This window comes from Montipora foliosa, chromosome 5, assembly GCF_036669935.1.
Source record: "Montipora foliosa isolate CH-2021 chromosome 5, ASM3666993v2, whole genome shotgun sequence".
NCBI lineage: Eukaryota > Metazoa > Cnidaria > Anthozoa > Scleractinia > Acroporidae > Montipora > Montipora foliosa.
The window spans coordinates 2,644,122-2,667,683 of NC_090873.1; the positions used below are offsets into that span (position 1 = coordinate 2,644,122).

Sequence of the window (23,562 nt, forward strand, 5' to 3'; positions counted from 1 at the left end):
TAATGTAGATGTCAATTTTCTGCAAAACGCTACTTTTAATGAATATTCTGGTGTTCTGGAGAATTTGTAAGGCTTGCTGTATTTCTTAAACTTGCTTATCTAATTTGACGCTCTTAAAAGAGTTCTTAACAAATACGATAATTTTTGAGATTCAGTTGGTCGAGAGCTGAACAGGAAAGCGAGAGAGACAGCACTCTTGTCATAATATTAGGAATAAGCTCAAGGGCTGTAAAAAGCTCTTTTCGCTCACGATTGGGCGATTGATTTTTTTCTAAACTCTGAGAATCCAAAATATGGCCAAGCAATATTCTTTATATGGGATTACAGAGGATTAGGCTTTTTGTCTCCCTCAGTTGTCGAACGTCGTGCTGAGAATTTTATTTAAGCTCACCTCAACTTAATATTCTTAGAAAGTTTCGTCAGTGTTTCGGTGGTATCGAAAAGTTACTTTCTTTTCGGTATGAGCGAATAATTAATTAAACCTTGAAAATTATTGTCCAGTTGTACCCTATAATTCACTCTACATTTGGCACATGAAATTTTCATTTAATTAATTTTCCTTCCACGTCGCATGATTATTAATGTTCTTCATTCTCACTAACATAATTTTATTTATACAGAATAAAAGTTAGAATGTAGAATATAAAGACTTAAATTTTGGGATCTTGACAGATTTTAATTCCAGACATTGATGCCAAATGTGTTTATCTTGTCACAAAAAAGCCCTAAAGCTATAAAGCCACTCATCCTGTGTAAAAATAGAATACAGATCATTTTTGACCACAGAACAGGCGCTTTGTTGTGGTTTAATAAGTGGTGATGTTAAATGTCATTAGGCCAATCACAGGGCAGAATGAAAGAGCCATACTTCCTGTTAAGTAGACATTATTTACGGAGTGACTGTGAAAAGATATTGAATAATTCAATATCTTTTCACAACCATTAAAGATTTGAACATTCTTTTGTATTTGACTTTAAATAAGATCATTTTTGAAAAATTTTTGAGCCATCATACCTTACAATTAAATCAATGCTAGGAATATCTTTGGTAGTTTCAACACGACACCATTCCTGTTTCAGAGAATATTGAAATTGTTTGTTGTACTTCAAAAACTTGTTGTCTTCTTGTATTTGCCCTTGGAACATTTTTCTCTCAAAATTCTGGTTATCCACATTTCTTGAGACAAGTGCCTAGAAATGAAAAAGATTGAAATTTCTAAGAGGTTAAAATTTTTTGCCTGATTAATTTTAAGATGATCAGCTTTTACTGATCTAGTTAGTGTATCAGGGGCTAGTTGTGCAGATCGATTGTTTAGTCCTAACCCTTTTTCAGAGCTCAATAAGTAGTATCACATTGAAAGTTCAAACAAGAACATTTTGCAATTGAATAGTTTTACTAGACTTTTGTATAGGAAGTGTATTTACTGGTTCTTTATATTCTAGACTACCAAAGATATTCCTAGCATTGATTTGATTGTAAGGTATGATGGCTCAAAATTTTTTCAAAAATGATCATATTTAAAATTCAAATACAAAAGAATGTTCAAGAAATGTGGATAACCAGAATTTTGGGAGAAAAATGTTCCAAGGGCAAATTCAAGAAGACAAGTTTTTGAAGTACAACAAACAATTTCAATATTCTCTGAAACAGGAATGGTGGTGTGTTGAAACTGCTTAAACTTCAAAGGTTTAATATGGTGGCTCCTTTAAGTCTTTTGAAGGAGTTCATAAAAGAGGCTCTTAAAAAGAAATTGCTAAAAATTTGTGTTAGAGTGGAAGGACTTTAAATATATAAGACATTGTGCAGTTTTTCCTGTTATTAACAGGACTGAATGGAAGATAATGTTTTTTTGTGCAAAAGTCAGAAAAGGTACTTAATTTCTAACAAAAGAGGGACTCAGTCATGCAATAATTACCTCTTATTTATTTCTTTGATTGGAGCGGGCAGTATCCTGAGAATCCTGTAATCTGATTGGTCCCGGGAGCGGGCAGTATTTTCCTATCTCCTTACCATGGTCATGGTAACCAACTACGCTAAGCGCAGAGAGAAGTTGCGAATTGAAAGAGCGAAGTTTCACGTTGTCTTGATTGTTTTTTGCAATAGAGCAGTGTTATTGTTCAACTTTCTCATAAAGAAACAATGGATTGACCAATTCATTTTATTGTACATTTGCTGACACGTTGATGAGACAATGTATAAAATAAAAACATGACTTCTCCAGTTTTTCTTAATAGTTTCTCCTACCTTCTAAAAATAGAATTCAGAAATAAATAAAAATGTTATTCGCCGGCCTTGGTCGGTCCGTACTGGGAAAAACTGTGCCCTCTGTCTTGAGTACAGCCCTCGGCCTGTATCCTTGGGCCGTTCTTGAGACCTCGAGCACAGTTTTTCCCAATACGGACCTCCCGGCCGGTGAATAACATTATATTTCATGAATTGTAGGATAACAAGTCCCATTACAAATAATATCAGATCAACCTGCAACAAGCTATAGTTTAGAAAAATGTGTACTGGTGATAATATGAACTACTTGGCATAATAATTTACGAACCATTATACTTGAAGAAAAATAACTTAGAACCCTTTCAAGAGCAATTATGTGTGTGCTTGACGACTTGTACGGGCAATTATTCAGGGATGTTAAATATTAAACTGTTTAAAAGGTAGTTCAAGTACGGTACATGATGTTGCAAGAATCTCAGTTAATGACCATGCAATACTATTCAAGAATGTTTTTGCATTTATGACTAACCTTTAATTAAATTGTGGTTTGGTAATACTGCTAAGCTTGCATCATTATTATGTCAATCTTAAAGCTTTTTGCTGGCAAAAATCTGTGGTGCTGTGTACATAAGCATTGGAATACACTGTCCTCAGCAAATTTCTTCCTTAGTCTAACTGAAAACTGGGGCTAATTTCTTTCCCAAAAAAAAATATAAATAGAGATGTTTGCACTGGCTGGTCGCATGTAATTATAATGCTAAAGCATTTACAAAAGGGCCGTAGCAAAATTCCTTGATATTGTTTAAGAGTAATATGTGTAACATCAATAAAAAGACAGTGTAGTTGATAACCACCTGAGTGATGTTAATTAATTTTATTACATGTACTAAAACAATCAACATCCTACGGTAATATTGTACACAGAAGAATTAGCCAGTTATTGGCTAACATCTCTGATTTCAACAGAGTTTTATTTTGACCTGAGACCACACAAGAAAAACTGGAAGCGTGGATATATCTTGAACATGCACAAAGTGCAAACAAAACTATTTCGACCCGATCTACAAGCAATCTCATTTTTTCCCACAAAAAATTCACAAATATTTACTTGTGCATTTCCAAGGTGCAACAAAAATGGTGTCCACTTGCCCCAGACAAGTGGTTCTGGCCAGTGGACAAGTGGGTTTTCAATCTTACTTGTCCTTTGGACATGTTTAAGCGGAGAAATTAGTATACAGTTAAGTTTTTGCAAGTGTTAAACAGATCGCTGTTAACAAAAGTAACCTAAAAGTTGGAAATGACATGAGTTGCGCACTTACGATTTATCCGTCATTTTGTTTAAATGCATACTGAAAGGGCCCTGGGACTCATTTGGGGGGTATCGATTTGTGCATTTGTTGATAGACCTTTGTCGCTGCCAGCACATGCACAATGATGGCTGATAAGCATAAACCAAAAATTTGATTTGATTTGCGTTAGCTTGTTAATTTCAATTTACAGTGTCCCCGATTAGTGCTCTACGGCGCTAGAAGATTAGACACTTAAAGAAAGTTCCTTTCCTTTCCTTTTATGCTAAAATTATTTTAATTAACAGTGATTGGAGGTACATGTAGCTTTGATAAACTAATTTGTTTTATTTCCCTCCAACCTGTATTGTACAATAGAGAACATTACTTTTACAAACACTAAAATGTACAAATACATTTGCATGTACCTACAAGTTTTCAGTTCAAGTCCTTGAATCAAAATTTTGAATGTACACGTAAAAGAACATAATTATTTTGAGGCCTCAATGTAGATGAAGTATTCTTATACTAATTTAAGACTCAACCTGTAATATTTTTATAATTCAGTCAAGCCTTCTCAAAACCTGGCTGGTCAGCGGCTCAATGTTCCACCTTCCAGTCTGTTTCCAGTCAGAAAATGTCTCATTTTATTATGATGAGGAGAGAAATATGACAACAGCAACAACACATTTTTAGCTCTAAAGTAAAGTCACTGGAGATGATATACATGTAACAGTTTGAAAAAAAGCGTGTTTGATGCACAAATTCATGTGCATACATGAAATGTTTATTTTACAAACATTCCGCACCTACTTCAAAGATTTAAAACTAATTTTCGAAAGAGCAAAGGAAAAAAAAGTAAGCACTGATTTATTTTCAGAAACTGCAAGTAAATTACTGCAGTTGATCTCGCTTTTCTTCTCTGGATGTCTAGCACGTGTGAACGAAGTTATAAAATGATTTTTACAAGATAGTCTATTTGATGCATCTCTAAGAAGAGCCACATATGGCATCTGAACTTAACAAAAGGCTCAACGAAGACTGTTTTCCTTCAAATTCTGCTAAAAATTCTTGTTTTATCCTGGATCATAAATTGTCGATTCATGCTTTCATAAATCAGTGTAGACATCTGGTCACAGCTGATTGCACTAAATTGCATCTGTGATTGTTTAAGTTTCAAAAAGAAATTTATCGTGGGGGGCATGCCCCCAAACCCTTCCTAGATGCTTGCACCCTTTTGGCACTTGCATGGGTTCCTTTGGCACCAAGACTGTCTACACTTTTTTTATAGCCTGCTCCTCAAAAACATACTGAGAAGGCTGTATTAAAGGCCCCTTAACATGGGCTATAACATGGGCTACAAGTAAGCAAATTTTGTCACATTATTCTGAATAACAAGGGCATAGAAATTACTGAAAGATTTCTCGATAAAGACTTGCAAGGATTATCATCCTAAAGTTAAGAAGAAATCCAAAGAGTTGTTAAACGTTATCAAGATTATCATCGGAACATGTGTATTTCATTATCATGATACATGTTAACATGATTTGATGTGAGAAGGGTCTTTCACAAATCGACTGACATACAGTGTAATGTTTTCTGCTGGAAACATTAACTTTTGGAAAAACTTTAAAGCTCAAATTGAGGAATTTTGAGAGCTCCCCAGCTAAACATGTGTTTAAAAGGATTGTTTCGAGCCTTAAAAAGAAAAGAGTTGATTTATGTCAGAAGTTTTGCATCAGGAAAAAAGCAGCCAACAATACCACACTCATGTTCAGTAAAGATGCTTGCCTATCAATCAACTTGCAATAAGATAGTGTGAGCTGGAAACGTTGTTGCACTAGCCCTGGGCTATCGGGCCGCCTTTTGTTGGTTTTATGCTCAGGGTTATCTCTACTGTTATCTCTACTGTGTACAATGTGCTATTAAAGTGAGCACTACATACTCTAAGCTTAAAATTTGTATATACATGTAATTTGCTTTTTTATCATAGTTTTAAGAGTTTGATGTTCACTTGGTGAAATGAGGAGGGCCCCAATAACTACTTGATGGCACTACGTATAAAAGGACGAGGTGTTCATGGCCTTGACCAACTGGAATATGATATATTTTGGACGGAATACAGAGCGATTGAGGAGAGCAGACCCAATAACCAGGTGCCAGAGGAGGAACATGAAGAGGATCCCCCAAAAGAGCCCCCTTGTGGTATGTACATGTGTATCAAAATGAGGTACAGGTCTGTACCAAAAAAATAGAACTTTTTTGTACCCTGCTGAAGTGGAAGCTAGTCATTTTTTAACGTAGTAAGTTTACGTAACAATTTTAATTTACAGATGTCAATGGAAATAAAACAAAAATGTTAAATTAATGCATAATTATCATTTATGGATTGGTAGGTAGCTTTTATCATAATTATTTAATTCACTAAATCCATGCAAAAAAACAGCATTTTGTTGGTGCAAATCTGTCGGATTTCATCAGCTCTTATAGAAAGTTCTATAGTTGTGAGAAAGCATTATTGAGGTTGACTGAGGATTGGAGGAACATGCGCTATAGAGGGGAACTGGTTGCTGTAGTGTCCATGGATCGATCTAAAGCATTCATTGTTGTTCAACATGATTTACTGCTGGCGAAACTCAAGGTGTGTGGTATAATGAAGAGGGAAGTTGCGTGCTACTTAAGGATTACTCGTCAGGGAGACGACAGTGAGTTAAGATTGGGTATATTTTTTCCGCCTGAAAGTGTGTTAAACGAGCAGTTCCTCAGAGGAGTGTGATGGGACCTAATTATGTTTTTTTCAACTTATTCATTATTGACTTGTTCTATCATGTTAAAGGGGCGAAACTGAATGCATATGTGGATGATCATCAGATATACATTTCTAAGGTTGACCCAGACTGGCTTTAGACGACTGTATAAATTATGTATTAAGGGTAAAGTCAAAATTGCAGATCAGTGGTATTGCAAAAATGGTATGATTGTAAATGAGACTAAACATCAAGCTATGATACTGGGAAAAAGTGAACGCAAGTTTTCGTTTCCATTAAAAAATTCAATAGATACATGTACAGTGTATATTCAGAATAAATATGGATGATCAGCTTTCTTTTCATAATAATATTCACTACCTGCAAGGAGACTGTAAAAATGCTTAGATTTCGTAAGCTAATTTCGAGGGACACCCTCCTTCGATTGTATAAGGCCTTTATCTTGCCACACTTAAATTATTGCTCGTCTGTTTGGCATTTTTGTGGTGCGTGTCAAACAGAAAAAATGGACTGTCTTAACAAGCGCATTAATTCTTAGATTCATACAAAAGGACTACAACTCACCTTGTGGCATGTTATTGGATAAAATCAATTCTAAACCTCTGTATATAATAATATTTAATAGATCCCTTCAGAATTTCTTAGTTGTACTATATGAGTCTGTTTTTTAGTAATTATTCTGGATATTTAAGTAATATTTACTCTGCGCTCTACAAACTATAGTTTACGTGGCAATAATTATATTCTGTCTCTTCCTAATCCAAAAACAACAACTTACGGACTGCATTCTTTTTCATACTTAGCTGCTAAATTAAGGCACTCTCTTCCCAATTTGTTGAGAACATCTAGTTTATGGATTTTAAGCATAGAATACTATTTAACTACGTGTACATGTATCACTTATTTTAGTAGCATTGCAATTAGTTATATAATATGTAACTGTATACCGTAAAGACTCGCAGATAAGCCGCACTCGCAGATAAGCCGCACCCCGAGTTTAGCAACTCAAATTTTGGAAAAAAAGTTTTTCATGAAAACAACTGGAAAGAAATCCAAAGTCGAGACCATGAAGTGTTCTGTCTTCATCCAAGGCAAACTCGTCAACAATGGATCGAAAAATACTTTCAAGTCTTAACCGTAATTTTAGCTCTTTGGCAGAATAAACATCATGTCCACCACTTATGACATATGATTGATATTATTCTGGTATTTGTTCACAGGTATTTCTCCATTCAAGGCAGTTTTTCCATAGAATTTTGCGCGTAAATTTGTTGTATTCTTGCATGCACTGTGCGAAGCTGTGTAACCAGGCATAATATCGGACGATCGAAGACTGGACACCGAAATTCACAGCACCTTTCCCAAATGGTCTCGCAGATAAGCCGCACCTACGATTTTGATCGCAAATTTTTGGAAAAAAGGTGCGGCTTATCTGCGAGTCTTTACGGTATTTGGTTACGCATATTTTTAATTTTAGCATTTTATTGTAAGAGTATTGTCTTTTGTTGCATTGTGGTCTCAAAGACATTAGCTTAAGTAGCTACACAATGTACTCTAAATTTTTGAGCTGAAGTAAAGTACTGTATATAAATTATATGTATGTGTTATGTTTGTTGCTTAGAATAGATCGAATGTGGCTAAGCAACCGTACATTACGCTCATCAAAAGAAATACATGTGTATCTTGGTCCACCAATGAAATCTCCTAATAGTCTGTTGCAGGTAACTTTTTCTCTCCCTCAACAGCACTCATTGGTTAATTTGAGGTCACATGACATCTAACAATTAAATTCTTTCCTGCCAAAAGTCTCTGCGTGGGCAAGTTGTCAGTAGTGCAAAATCTATAACGCCAGATTGTAAAAGTGCACTGTTACCCGTGAATGTTGACCGATGACCACTGTTGTTGTTGCCATTTCACGTTTTTCTTTTTGTGCTGTATAACAAATCACTTAATGACAGGTCCCTCGGGAAACAGTTCATTTTGTTTCCTTCGAATTTCAGTGTTTTCCTCGGCTGCGCCTCGGGGAAACGTTGAGATTCTCGGGAAACAAAATGAACTGTTTCCCTCGGGACCAGTCATTAAGTGTTTATTGTATTGTATTGTACTGCCCACACTCAGACAAGGGCCTATCCCCAGTCCCCATGGGAAAGTTGTTGCACCAGGTACTCCTGAGTATTTTTTGGACCACTGATTTCAAGAAGGTGATGAACAAAAAAACAATTAGAACTCTGAGTCTGTTATTCAAGTCATCATTCTTTTTCCTGTACAACGCAGCTCTAACTACATGTAGCTTTAGCTGTTAAGTTTTGATTATTTTATTACGATTAAAACCCTAGATACATATTCCTTGAATCATTGTTGGCTAAGTTGAAATAACCACTCCAAGTAGCAATATTATTATTGGATAACAGAGGAGGCATACAAAAGGGATGGAGAAATGTTGAATTTGATTACTGTGGTACTGTGCTACTTCATGTACAATAAATTTATCTAATTAGATGTTTTGGTGTGTAATATCGCTGAGTATTTTTACGAGTTGTACTGTAGGGTGAGTCAAAATACAAACAACGAGTAGAAATACTCAGCGATACTACACACCAAAACAAGTAATAACTTTTTTGCACTTAATTTTTAGCAAACATAAACAACCGAGAATGTGTGACAGATTAATGTGCGTGCTGGGCAGCGTCAGTAACTAAACATTAAGTCAAACCGACCGGTTCTCTGTTATTGAAATCGATTTGGGCAAATCATATTTCATGGTTATAACAAAAACTTATACTTGCCACGTACCATACATGTATCAACATTGCCCAAATAGATTTCTGATAAAACTGTGTTGAAAAAGGGGTGATTTCACTTTATCCTTTTTTGGACGTGGAATATGTTTCCGCTCTACATTTTCTCACCGCAACTTGCAATGTTTGCCCTCTGGCAATCCCAGAACCCTTTGCGTACATTACTGGCAACTCATTCATTGTAATGTTGTTCGTATTATTTGTAGTTCCAATAATTATTTTCTATGTGGAATCAGGTTTTGCAGTGAATTTTGAGAATTTCGTGTTTGAAAGGGTCAAAGTGGAAATCTGATATATGATAAGCAACTTTTGACATCAAGCTCCTACCCACATACTATGTTATAATATAACATAATAGATAAATGAAAGTTAATTTTTACGTGTATATTTTGAGTAATTTCCCATCCATTTGTTAAGAGTTACTTTCTGTGTGATTTATTTTCCTTCATCTTCAAGACTTTGCCTTCTACATGTATAGCACTGTCATTGTTGCAATTTCTTCCATGGCATGTAAATTATTAATAATTATTATTTTTGCAAGACAACATAGCTCTGGTGACTTATCATAACATTCCTTTTGTTTGTTTACGCTTTATTACTTTGGCAGCTGTGCTTTGCCTCTAGTCAATGAAACATGAAATGAGCAAAGATAGGTGTTCAGCTGTAATATGCTTGGCATACAGGGTTTCTTTTTACTATTGCCTCAGTTATAAACATGCTTTTTCTATAATGTCATTTTTTTGGTGTTTGTTAGATCAAATTATCTTGTAATCTGACAGTTTTTGAAAGGCTGGAGCCAGAAAAAGTAAACCTTTTTAAAGTCAAGGGTCATATTTCATTGTCATCTGAAACTAATCCAATATGTATGTTGCAAAGAAAACAGATTACAGAAATGATTGTCTTGCTAAAAGATTAATTTCCTAAAGAATTGGGGGTTTTCATTTCATGGTTTCACACAGTGAACAAAAGAATTGCCAATTCGATCATTTCAAAGTACTAGCTTCCTTTGATCCCTTGGGTCCAAGGTGACATGACTGATAAGTTTATCATGTGTAGAATAATCCCTTTAGAAGCATTTTCCTGTTCGTCAGAGGTCTTTCCTGTTTGCCACAAGTGAAATGAGGGTCAGTTCTTGATCAGAAAGGAAAGTTGAGTCAAGAAACGTTGGAGTTTGTTTACAACGAAATGATTGCATTCCTTCATGAACCGTTTCATCGGATCTCATGGTTTGTCAAAGGAAGGAGTTGTTATGATTTACATAGAGCGGGTTTGTATTTTGATAGCTGTTGTTTTCCTTGTGCATGTGACTTTTACAGTAGCTTTCAAAAGGATGTTGCAATTGTTATACATGTACTTTTGCAGTATTTTTATTTGCATTGCACACAGTCATATCCTCAAATGTTATTGAAACATTCAAATCTGTTCCATCAGTTTGAAATCTTGAACTTGAACAAAAATGCTTGTCTGTTCTCCAAAAATTTATAGCATATACCGGTACATGTATTAATTATTTTAAGTGAATTTGGTTGAGAACAGTGTAATTTTTGTAAAAGAATTAATATTATAGGTATATGTGTACCAACCTTAAATTGCTACATGTACATACATGCTGTTGCAACACTTAAATTTGAACTGAAACCTTCAAATCAATGGTAAAATAATCAAGGAAAGATTTAAAAAATCACAGGGCGTCAATATTTAAGTCTTTAAACACTTAAATGGCCTACATAACATTTTGAAGGCTTGGCTTTCTTTGGTTTGTAAACCGGCATGCTGCAAAATACATGTAAATGTCAAAGGCTTAATGTTGTTTGTTGTGTAGGGACATTCTTATCTCCTGCAATATCACTTCAGATTTGTAAATGAATATACATGTACAGCTGTAGCTTTGTTATTCACTGGACATGAGGTCGGTTTTATGACGAGATTTTCTGTCTTCTTTAGGGCAATTTTTCTGTCTTTTGGTTAGTAAGTCAGAGAATTGTGGCTGTTATTATAGCATCTTAAGAATTATAAAGCTTCTTAAACTAAAGTGTTCAACATTTTGGCATCAGAAATTATATAGCTGGAGGGTTTCAAAATTTTGGACACACCCCCTGCTAATCTTTAGGTATATACATGTATACTCTAACATAAATTATATCATTTTAAAGCTCTGTTTGCTTTTCATATGCCATGTCTTCTCAATTTGCTAACTTAATAGTGGTAATTTTCCAGCATTACTTGCAAGAGTGTATTGTCAGGATTGAGTTGTGAAAATTATAAAGTTCCTGAACAGATTTATTTATCAATGACAACTCCAGGATGCCCCGAAAACGTCTGATAATTTCTCCTTTGCAGGAGTTGAATGTACAACCTTCTGCTCTACCACTGAAAGGAAAGGAAAGGAACTGTATTTCATTAAAATTGTCTAGTCGGTCTAGTGCTGGAGGGGAAAATGAGAGTACCCGGAGAAAAATCTCTTGGTGCAGAGTGGAGAAACTGAACAAACTCAACCTGTATGACACCAAGTCTGGGAATCGAACCTGGGCCATATTGGTGGGAGGCGAGTGCTGTCACCACTGCACCATCCCTGCACCCCTGAGCTATAGGAGACTTGTAGGAGCCAGGCCTTTAAACTTGGTTCAAGTCACAATAATTATACTGCTACTTAAGATCAAAAATTTTGTTAAAATGGAGCACAATTGTGATTGTACATGCATGTATTGTGTAAAGGAGAACTCGGGTGTTTTCCGAGTATCCCCAAGCTGTCATCCATAGAATTAATCTCTTCACGTAACACCTCTATCAATACAATAATGCACAAATATTACATGTAATTTCCTGTTTCTGTTTTCGGCCAAGTGTTTCCTCTCACCTTCTCAATCCTTTGAATTAGGCTAAAAATTTCAGTGCTCCCCTAATATGTTGGTGAAAACTTTAACAAACAGTCAAAGGCTATGGAGGTTAAAATTCTTGTGACATAAATTTATGGCACTTTTTCCCTCCTCCCCAAAACAATATGTTGAATTTTGTGTGCCGTACATCTAAAACTTCCTGTATTCATGTACATGTAACTGTTTCCTTTTAATAACATTGTAGGAGGGGGAAGGGGAGAGACAGTGAAGACCCCCAGTTAATTTTCTCGCTTGATTTATATAAACAATGTTTTTTTGGGTATTTCCTCGACTATCCCAAGGAATTTTGTCCCCCATTTTAGAGGGTTTTCTACATCTTAAAAGAAGTGCTGTTTGTCTTGAAAAACATGCTTTTTAATACTGACATCTTGTTTATGATGCCTCTTTCTTTTAACCAGAATGTGAACAGGAAATTCAGTGGCTGAAAGAAGCCGGATTTCATGGAATTGTGAAGAAATATAAAGGTCAGCTTTTTTATGCAATATTTGTCACTCAATAAATTATTAATGGTTCCTTTTGGGTGAAAAGTGTTCATCATTATTTTTAGCATCATAGAAGGCTAAAAATTTTAACTTATTGATTTTGTATTGCTAAAAGTTTTCTTTGGACTTCCGTCTGTATTTATTCTTCGTCCTGATCCGCCTTGAAACAATTCCTTTTCCTGTTGAGCATACATATAAATTATGCTGTTGTTACTATAATAACAGAGTTGAGGACATTCAGGAACACAGCAAGTTTATTCACAATAATTGCAACAGTACTTAAGAGTAGGACATGAAACCCATATCGCCATACAAAGCTTAGAAAGTATCAAACACTATAATAAGTGATTGATTCATTATTGAGTCCTTTTACAGGAACTGAGCCCAACAAATTGACCTGGCATCTCAGAGGTCATGGATTTAAATCCCTTTGTCTTATTAGTTAAATTATCCAGCAAGGATCACTTCTCGCTTATAAATTATGTCTACAGTATAAGGTGCACTTTTAATACATCATTTTACAATTACTGCAAAATTCTCGCTCACTCATTGGCTAATTTTTATTGTCAATAAGGGGACATGTATTTATTACACATAACATGAGAATTTTATTCCATAAAGCTCATTTGTACAAATCTATACGCTTTATTTTCACATGTGGAAAAGGCTTATACAGCCAATCAGAGTGGCGTACAGCTATTTCACATGTGGAATTATAACCAATCAACGATAGTGTGAAGGTGTTTCCATGCCAATCACTCGTGCATGTTGTGCATCTCGTGCAAATCGTACTTTGTTATTGAATTAAATTAAATTTGCATTTGGTTCTATTGTTAGTGAGTTTTTGTTTCTAATTTGCGTTCAGAAAACTATTTTAATTAATGAAAATTCTCGTCTTATGTGTAATAAACAGTTCACGACATAGAAAGTACTTTTTACGGGGTTTTATTCACTCGTTGTTTGTGTCAAAAACCCTCACTCGCTCGTTCCTTGCTCGTTCGGGTTTTTGACACAAACAACTCGTGAATAAAACCCGTACGCTGCACTTTCTATGATGTAAACTATATTTATGCGATATTGATGTGATATTGGTTGCGTCAGCTTGAACAAAATTGAAGTTTCTCGCATTTTTGTCTTGCGTTCTTCTTGTGTTTTGACTTAATTTTGACCCCTCTGCCTTTTTGTTGTTGTAAAAAACAAATTGATGTCAGTGTTTCATGTGTCTGTCCTGTTATTGACAATGAATTTCGTCATAACATTGTCAAAGTAGCTGTGGATCCACCAGGTGATAGCCCATATTTATTGCGTTCTTCTGGTGTTTTTACTCAATTTTGACCCCTCTGCCTTTTTGTTATTGTAAAAAACAAATTGATGTCAGTGTTAATCATGTGTCTGTCCTGTTGTTGACAATGAATTTCGTCATAACATTGTCAAAGTAGCTGTGGATCCACCAGGTGATAGCCCATATTTATTGCGCTCTTCTGGTGTTTTTACTCAATTTTGAGCCCAGTCTGCCTTTTTGTTATTGTAAAAAACAAATTGATGTCATTGTTTCATGTGTCTGTCCTGTTATTGACAATGAATGTCGTCATAACATTGTCAAAGTAGCTGTGGATCCACCAGGGGATAGCCCATATTTAGTGCGTTCTTCGGGTGTTTTTACTCAATTTTGAGCCCTCTGCCTTTTTGTTATTGTAAAAAACAAATTGATGTCAGTTTTTCATGCGTCTGTCCTGTTATTGACAATGAATGTCGTCATAACATTGTCAAAGTAGCTGTGGATCCACCAGGTGATAGCCCATATTTAGTGCGTTCTTCGGGTGTTTTTACTCAATTTTGAGCCCTCTGCCTTTATGTTATTGTAAAAAACAAATTGATGTCAGTTTTTCATGCGTCTGTCCTGTTATTGACAATGAATGTCGTCATAACATTGTCAAAGTAGCTGTGGATCCACCAGGCGATAGCCCATATTTAGTGCGTTCTTCTGGTGTTTTTACTCAATTTTGAGCCCTCTGCCTTTATGTTATTGTAAAAAACAAATTGATGTCAGTTTTTCATGCGTCTGTCCTGTTATTGACAATAAATTTCGTCATAACATTGTCAAAGTAGCTGTGGATCCACGAGGCAATAGCCAGTGGATCTGCAGCTACTTTGACAACGCTATGACGATATTCGTAATCAATAGCAGGACGGACGCATTAAAAAGTGACATATCAATTTGTTAAATTTTTGCGTTTCGATGCTTTTAAAACCTATTTCAAAGGCTTTTAACGCTATGCTATGTAAAATCTATTTTAACACCTAAAAATATGCTACAGTATGTTTAACTTGTTTCAGTACTATTAAAAACCTATTTTAAACCTATGTAAAGACTTCTTTGTCCTGTTTTCCCTAGTTTAAGTGGTATGCAAAATTTATGTGAACTATATTTAAAGGCTATGTGTATTACATGTTTACTCTATTTCAAGGCTATCTTAACTCTCTGCAAACCCAATTCAAAGGCTACTTTGTCTGTTGTTCCACACTGCATTGGACTATTTCAAATCTATGTCAGTCCTATGTAAAGGCTATTTGTTTCATATGTTTTTTCTATTTAAATGACATTTTGTTGATATATGTTTTACAAGAGCTGTGCAACTCTCTATTTGAAAGCGATGTAAATTGTATTTCAAGTATAAGTTTATGCTATTTGGAAACTATGTTATTTCTACCTCGTACATTTCTACCTCGGAACTTGTAGGTTCCAAATGACTAGCAAAAACATAGCATTTAATATGCCAAAAAATAACTTTGGCATAGAAAAAACATAAGGCCTTAGCATACCCTTTACATAGCTTGATGACATAGCATTTGCATAGGTTCCACATAGTGTTTGATTCTACAAGGGATCAATAATATTTGTTAAGATTATTTCATTCATCCAGTCCTTTCAAAGGAACACATGAGCCTAACAAATTAAGCTTCATAGCTTAGTAGCTCAGTTGGTAGAGCATTGCAGAGATCAAGGGTTTGAATCGCGTTTAAGCCACCTGAACTTTTTCAGCTGTTCGGTAATTATTGCTTAAATTGTGCAGTTTAGTATGAGGACACCATTGTGCTTAAGTTCTCCCATTCAAGTATAATAATGATTATTATGAGCCTAACCCTAAAAAGTTACCTCCAAATTTCTCAGAGTTTTTAAAGCGTGTCACTTCTTTCTGATTGGCCAAAGTATAACCCCTTTTCCCAATATGTAGTTTTACTAAAATGAATGGTGTCTTTTGGTAGTCAGTTCTTTCAATAGCATGTAGTCAACAAACAAAGTAAGCCGCTGGCAGCTTAACCCATTGACCTCTGGCAGTGAGACTTAACAGATTTGCTCTGTCTAATGCCAGATGAATTTAGTTGGGGGACTTCTAGGGTGTTTTCGGTGTCAATTTTATTTATTTTATTATTTCATTTTATTTTATTAACTTTGCCAGGCAAGCTGGCAGAGTGCCACAACAGCTTGCGCCAATTACTGTGGCCCCTTTTTTACCCTCCCAACCATGATTCACAACAGAAGACAGACAACAATGGGTTGATAGTGGTCTGCAAGGTCTGCCAGGTGCTTTATCCAAGGGTGCAATGCAATCCACCTCTTTTCATGGCTATCGTATGTGAGAGCTTGTTGGATCAGTTAGAAGAACCCCTCCCTTTCTTCTTCCAGACTCTACTCCTTTGTCACTGGAAGCATAAATCAGACTCCATACCTACAACTACTGCAGGGAGGCTTGTGTTTACTCCCAGGCTCTCAATTTTTTAGAAATAGACTAAGTCAATCTTGGCTCCGGCCCAGTAGTGCACTTGAACATTCATTAAAATTTGGCATTTTTCCTCTCAAAGCATGAGTTCCACCAAGTCACCATCCAAATCTGTTATTCAAAAATGTCAAGGGGCTTGACTTTTGTTCTGGCTCTGTGGGATAGCCTGCAACCTTGGGACTAATAAACATTTCTACTGTTCCAGTTGACCATTGAATTTCTTCTGGTGATACATTTTATAAATAGATTAATTTAACAACAACATCATTCTATGTTTGTGGCTTGACTATTAGTTGTTAACTTATCAATTCCCAACACTTCCGACAAGAAGGAAATTTCTCTCGTATTCCCCAGACTTTGACAACTGACAGCTCCACACTTACCATACAATCATTTGGTCTTGGCCTTGTTATTGAGGTTGAAACTCCACAATGCTACAGAGCATTTGCCCATTCCCTTCTAGTCCTAACCTTCTGCTGTTGGAGAAGACATGTTCCAGCATCTGTGCTGTAGCGAATGGGAGTGAGAGGCCCATTGCCTCTTTCTTCTTGCTTCTCTTTATTCAGTGTCCTTGTTGGGTCTTGGAACAGGCCTTTATACTTGTTTTGACAGTAACAGTAACAGTAACAGTGGCCGATGTTGAGGTATGACCAGCAGACTCCATTTTCTTTTAACAAATTCCTTCTCTTTTTGTGACGTTTTAAGAGTTAAAGTGCTCAGTCACTATTGGTCACATGGTCGGCCAGGCAGTTATAATTAAGGCACCTTGCTATTCCTCTGTCTTTCTTTGGAGTCATTATTGCCTGCTAATGCATTAAAGTGATTAACTTTTCTGCTGGCCAAGACATGTCCTGCCAACGTCCATCTACTTGTCAAAAATTGAACGTACATGTAGAAATGGGCAGGTGGTTGGGTCTTATGTCATAGCTTTTATTAACTTCAAAGTAATGTTGTTCTTATTATTTTGTCTCATCAGATAGCAAAGAAATAGACCACAATGATGTGGATTTTGAAAAGATTACCAGTTCACTCACAAGAAAACAAGCAGAAGCTGTGCGAAAGAGGATTGATACTCTAAATGAAAACACCAAAAGAAAACTGGGTCTGCACATTTCGCCTTCAAAACATTCTGCTTACCCTGCAGATGTCAGGACAATTTTCCCTGTGAAAACAAATGGGCAACCGAGCAATTCTGAACAAGGGCCAGCAGTGCGCCCTGCTCTTCAACGGAAATCTTACAGTGAAGGAGTACATGGCCCAAGGGTGTGGCCACTGGAGAATGAGACTTGTAGTTTGGAAAATGAGTTTGGCTTTTCGGGTTATAGACATTCCAAATCATCTGATGTAATCTCCAATTTGAATGAAGGTAAAGAATGTTATGGAGTTCATCTGTTGTGTCCTGAGAGTGTTTTGGAGAGAAGAGCAAGTGATGCAACTGGATTTCAAATGGGTACTTTTCACTCCTCCTCTTCCTTACTGTTCTCATCTTTCTTGTAAACGCATTCATCATTGTTATCTCTGCCATCATCATTCTTATTGTTATCCTAACCATCATCGTCATCATCAAGTCTTATTTTTAACGAACAATATGTTTTTGGTTTGCTACAGGGGTTCAACCATTACGTCACACGCAAAGTGGATCAGTTTTCTATGTCACAGGAACTACATGTACAAAACAAGAACTGTTCAACACTGCTGAAAAAACCAAAGAGTCTAGTGTTGATGATGTCATTGACCTAGATTTTAAGACATTAAGTGTATCACCTCCAGACACCAGTCCAGATTCGTTTCACGAGGTCCCAGTGGATTGTCCAGAGGAGGTCCCAGTTGATGTCCCCGTCAACAAGGTTCATACCAAAAAAGTTCACGCACAGGTAATTTATCAACTTTTTGTGGATTTGTTAATCAGGGTATTTACAGAAGGATGTTAAAGAATAGGGAAGCAAAGTCAACATGAAATGCAAGTGCATGACTTATGCTTTAGAATGTAAACATGTGGTGCCCTTATTCTTCAGTTTAGTTGGTATTGTGACAAGACGTATTTGAACGTCATGCGGTCTTGAAATCACTGCATTTATTTGATTGGCATTTTATCTGATGCTAGAGTTGTATTGAAAATAGATTTTCTTTTGGTTGTCTTTCTCTGTAGTTTTTACACCTGGGTATGTTTTTGAGTGTAGAGTGATGTATTGTAGCCAATAAGTTGTAACAGCATTAAATCTATCCAATCCAAGTCAAACTCTAGTTTCTGAGCTCAGGCAGTTCTGACTTTGCCACCGACTATAATGTATACCTGTGTGTGGACCTCTTGCATCCAACCCACTCAACAACATTTAGTGTACATGTAAGTCCCAAAAATGGTTGTTCTGATCTTTGGTTATTAACAACCCTTAATGTGCACTGCTTCTCTGTCCATTAGAATGGGAAAGTCACTGATGGCAAAGCTTTCAGGGAACCTCAATTTCCACGCCTTCCAGTGAGTAATTAGGTTGTGTGTGTGATGACGATCTACATGTACACCTTGATATTTAGGATGTAAAAGTAAATTAAACATTCTTTGTCTAGAGCAAGATTGGCAGAGTTGTTTCTTATGGTTTCTCTTTTTAAATTCATGGTAATAGTTAATTGCCAACCTAGCAGTCGTGTACTCCATGGCAGAGGTCACTGAGAAACATTGGTCTGTACCAGAGTTGACATCACATTCTTCTTTGTAATTCAAAAATACTATGGAAAAAAGAATACTTGTAAAGGAATAGACCCAATGTGTCTCTCTATTTCGGCCTTTGGAAAAATGAATTCTGATTTTGTTAAGTTAAACCAGAAACTCATGAGGGTTGAAACGTGTAACGGCCCCTTGTGTGCTGGGAAACAAGCTTCCGAATATTCACTTTGCTAAGTACCATATTTGGAACAACAAGAGCGAGGGGTTTCCAAATATGGTACTTAGCACTGAAACATTCAACCAATCAGTTCGCACCGAATATTCGGAAGCTGTGAACGCGTGTTACACGTTGCAACCCTTATGGGTTTCTGGTTAAACTTAATTTACTTTGTGGCTCATTAAGAGAGGTCTCTTGGAGAAAAAGCAAACAAGAGGTTTTGTGATGTTGAGTGTTATAAAGGTGCATGCAGATAATGATGAGATTTGAGTTTTGTGGAAGAAGATAATTTACATAATAATTTAGAGATGGCTAATGACATACTGAAAACTCACAGGTTTTCTATAACTGGAGTCAAACCAATGACCCTTTGATTACTACTTGGAATGTTCTTCTATCTACATTTATTCAAATTAGCTTGGCCATTAAAAAGGTACTATCACATTAATTTCAGCACTAGACTGAAAAGGATGCTTCTCTGTTGATGGCTGTTGCAAAGCAACAACAAAACTTGATTTCTTTTAATGAACAGTTTTTGCGCTAACCACTTACATCTGTTTTTGTTGATGCGACGAAGGCCAGGAAATATTTGCATGCAACCATGAAAACGTTGGGTGAATGCTCTTAAGTCTTCATATTAGAACTGGCCTAAAGTCGACCAAAAAACGATCTTGATATTCCTTCTAATCCTTTTGTTTTACATTTGATGATTTAGATTCACTTGAAATCGTGAAACAAGTGATGTAGAAATGAGTTGAATGCAGTTAGAGTGTTTGAATGTCAAATTTGTTGTAGAATGGTTGCAACCAGTTAAGGACAGTGCCTCTGTGGTGAACTTGGCTGAAGAAGACAGAAATGCCTCTTACTTTAATAATAGTACCGAAGGTGGTATAAGTTAGGTGCACTCAGTAGAAAGTTGGGTGGTGTTCTGTGCACTGGGCATTGGTTCAGCTGACTCATTATGGCACTACCTGCAATAATATTAATTATTACAGCAACTTACTTCATTGACAAAGTGACTGCAATTTTTTCTATTTTATATAGAACTTCACTCTTACAAAAGATGAACTTGGTGTCACAGGAGTCAAAGATCTCTCAACATCTGATATGGACAAAGTACGATCCCTGTCGCTCATAGAGCTGACTGCGTTGTTTGATTCTCATGGCTTAGCCCTGCACAGAAGGAAACCTATCAAGAAAAGAGTAAAGGGTGAGTGGTTTGCTTACTAGCCCTTCATGATAGTGTCTTCAGATATCAGAGAGCCTTAGCATTGTGTTTGTGGTAATCGTCAGGCTGCAATTTCCATTTTGCTAAGAATCAAAGACACTCATTTGATTTGAGTTTGTTTCGTGCCTGTTATTTAACATTTACTCACTGAAGTGAAGTTGAATAGTGGTGGATATTTACCGAGCCGCAAAGCTGTGAGGAAGATATCCACCACTTTCACAGACACTGGGTGAATTATAATTTTACAGTAGTATGTACAACACAAGTTGAATATAAAGTGAACCAAAAAACTGCAGTCTTTTTTTTTATAAAATGTGGTCTGAAATTTCAAATCTTGTGCAGTGGCTACTAGGAAGTGGATAGTACTTGGCTTAAATCACCTCTGAGTAATAGCCAATCAGTGTGTGCAGTGAGCATTATTCACTTGTGTGGTATAATTATACAAACTACAGATATCAAGTGGCTTCTCAAAAGGAGAGAGAGTTAGAATCAGAGAAATTTCATGTTTTATGACAAGCAGCAGCTACAGTAGCTGTTTGTCTTTTGCCACAGACCACAATTATTCATAAATTAATAAAATTATGCTAATAATTAAATTATTCTTTTGTCTTTGTGCTAATCATCCTCACTAGCCTCGTTAGCATGAACAAAATTCAAAAGAATTTTTGCTCAAAGTGACAAAAGAATAATTTCTTGGCCGCCATTTATGAATATGGTCTATTTCATGTTAATCGTAAACTGTTAAATCTCTCTTTTCTGAAACAGGGTTGGCTTTGTGAGGAGGGCATTTGCCTTAAACCAGTGTGTTCCCTTTTTGCCTTTCTGGGGAATGGGACAGAGTGTGTTGGTGTTTTTAATTAATTAATTAATTAATTACGTTATATTAATCATGAATTATTTAATATAGTCACCCATATCAAAAAAGAACAACTTGAACACAAGTTGTTGATTAAATGTAGGAAGTACAATACAATATCAGGTGCTATAATGCTGGAATAGTAAGTAGCATACTGCAAGCAATAATTTTTATTCATTGACTTGAAAGGAATTCATTAACATGTATGTAAAATCATATGAAAGTTTCAAACTCATTTTTGAGTAACAATTTCCCCAAAGGAGCCCCCAGATACAGTAACCTAGCCCCTGTTAAATGACTGTTTCATATCACATCCCTTTAGAGTCCGGTATTTTCGGAGTGCCATTACAGAACCTCGTTCAAGAGGACAGGATACGGAATGAAAGGGCATCTGTACCCACCTTTTTCACTGAGGTATGAAGGACAATAAAGGGATTGTGTAAAGTACATGTAATGGATTAATCAATAGTGACATCAGAATCAACTTTGTATCTTGAATCTTATATACATAATTGGATGTTAGAGTTGCCTGTAATCCCTGAAGCCTTAATTTCAAATGCATTTTCTCACTGAGTATTTGTTTTGGCTCTAATAATGAGAATCTTTCTACAAATCTGGGAATTTTATCATAAGCCATTGTTCCCTTCATTCCCGTAACCTTTGGGAGTGCATGTGTTTGGTTAAGCGTTTGTATTGTAAGGAGAGTTGAGATACTGGTCACCCGTAGGGCTCAGAGGGGTGGTTAATTTAATAGGAAGCCAAGCGTTCACTTGCTTATCTATGATATCCAATAACATCCCACAGTGGGACAGAACCTTAGTTTTTAGTTTTAAACTTCTTATTTGAGAAGATTTTAAAGTCTAAACATTTATAGATGTAATTACGAAGGGAACACGTTTTGTCTATGTTGTTGTTAGACCCTTTGTGTGTGCACCCGGATTTTCGCTTCCGAGCCAACTCGTCCTCAGTAGCCTTCGGATTTCTAGTTCAGGTGCTCTTCCACTAAGCGACAGACGACAAGTGGGCGTAGAGAGAGCAAGAGTTTTGTTTTGTTTTGTTTTTGTTTTGTTCATCCAGGCGAGACTACTGCAAGGGCTTTTTAGCATCAAAATAAGATCGCCATTTCCTAAGTGATCTGTACTGCTAGTATTGAAAATAAAATCCAACAGATGTTCATAATGAGAGTGATTCTTACGATGCTGAGAAATTAAATAGCGCAGTGGGTGTTGATCTACTTTCCCTTCTAACTTTGACTGAACTAGTAACTATTCTAATGCACTTAATTTGGTTTCCTTCCAGCTTGTTAGATACTTAGAAGAAAAAGGTAAGCACTGTTTGTGAAGATTTGCTCAGCTTGTGAGTTGAAAGGTCGTAACCTCATCTATGTGTCGCGTGCAACAATGTTTAGCAAATGAAGTAGCAGCATTCCTGATGCTGTGGTTATCGCATTTGCTCTTCATCTGCACGTCCCTGGTTGGTTTCTTGGAATGTTTGTTATTCGTTTGTCGAATTCTTAGTTCTTGCTGGTGCTACGAGATCATTTCTCTTTGGTTCTCGAAGTTTAAAATTTCAGTTCAAAGGTAATTGCCCCTCGAAAGTTGAAAAAAGAATGGCCAGTCAAGGCTGTTGCCTAACAGGAGCCCGGTAGCCTGGGGCTCCCAAAGAATAGCTCTGGGCGCCTTAATTTTTCTCAGCAACACCTTTCACTTCATATGTTGGGCTCCTAAGTTCTCAGCGTTTAGCTCTGAGGGCTCCTTTAAAATTTTCTTAGGCAGCAGCCTTGCCAGTCCATGTCCATATCCATGGTTTGACAGGAAATGAAAAAAACTGGCCTAATTTTGCAACTGTTAATCCACGGATAGAGTTCATTGCCTCTTTGCGCAAGCTATTGGAACCGTTCTCTTTTTCTGTTAGGCGTTTCCGTGCTAACTTCATTCGTTGTGTAAGCATGTGCATTGCACTTTCTTAAAATAAAGAGGCTTTTGCGTGCATCATCACGTTAATACGCAGTTTGGTGCTGCTAGTTTCAAGAATTTGGTTGCTCAGCTTCTAATAACTTAATATTTTGGCCTTCTCAGGTTTAAAAGAGGAAGGAATCCTAAGAGTTCCTGGAAATACAGGAAGAGTAAAGGTAGAAACCCAATGTTATCTGCTCAAGAACATAGATTTTCTCTTTGAATAGTTCTTTAATTTATATTAGTGAGGATATTTTTTACATAATATGCCTGCCAATCACGTTCAAAATACATTGCTCCAGCATGAAAAGTTTGCTGTGTTTGCATATCTTGATCTAAACACTCAGGGCAATTCGAAAAAGTTATGCAAACCCGAGGCGCAGTCAAGAATTCTGCCAAACCCCTTT

At 36.3% G+C, this 23,562-nt stretch overlaps 1 protein-coding gene across 4 annotated transcripts in view; it reads left to right on the forward strand.

The window, feature by feature from the left end:
- Window positions 1–23,562, forward strand: part of LOC138003366 (rho GTPase-activating protein 18-like) — a 32,959-nt gene that overhangs the window by 629 nt on the left and 8,768 nt on the right. The window contains exons 1-10 of one of the 4 annotated variants that reach the window (XM_068849407.1): window positions 9,973–10,069; window positions 10,170–10,343; window positions 12,372–12,437; window positions 17,214–17,687; window positions 17,846–18,111; window positions 18,657–18,713; window positions 20,161–20,326; window positions 21,523–21,614; window positions 22,500–22,524; window positions 23,279–23,331. In XM_068849407.1, coding sequence (XP_068705508.1) covers window positions 10,262–10,343; window positions 12,372–12,437; window positions 17,214–17,687; window positions 17,846–18,111; window positions 18,657–18,713; window positions 20,161–20,326; window positions 21,523–21,614; window positions 22,500–22,524; window positions 23,279–23,331 — 1,281 coding nt within the window. In that variant the 5' untranslated portion in view covers window positions 9,973–10,069; window positions 10,170–10,261. Of the gene's footprint in view, window positions 1–5,503; window positions 5,716–9,961; window positions 10,344–12,371; window positions 12,438–17,213; window positions 17,688–17,845; window positions 18,112–18,656; window positions 18,714–20,160; window positions 20,327–21,522; window positions 21,615–22,499; window positions 22,525–23,278; window positions 23,332–23,562 lie in introns of those variants that run through there. The other 3 variants (XM_068849405.1, XM_068849408.1, XM_068849406.1) reach the window with 3 other exon arrangements.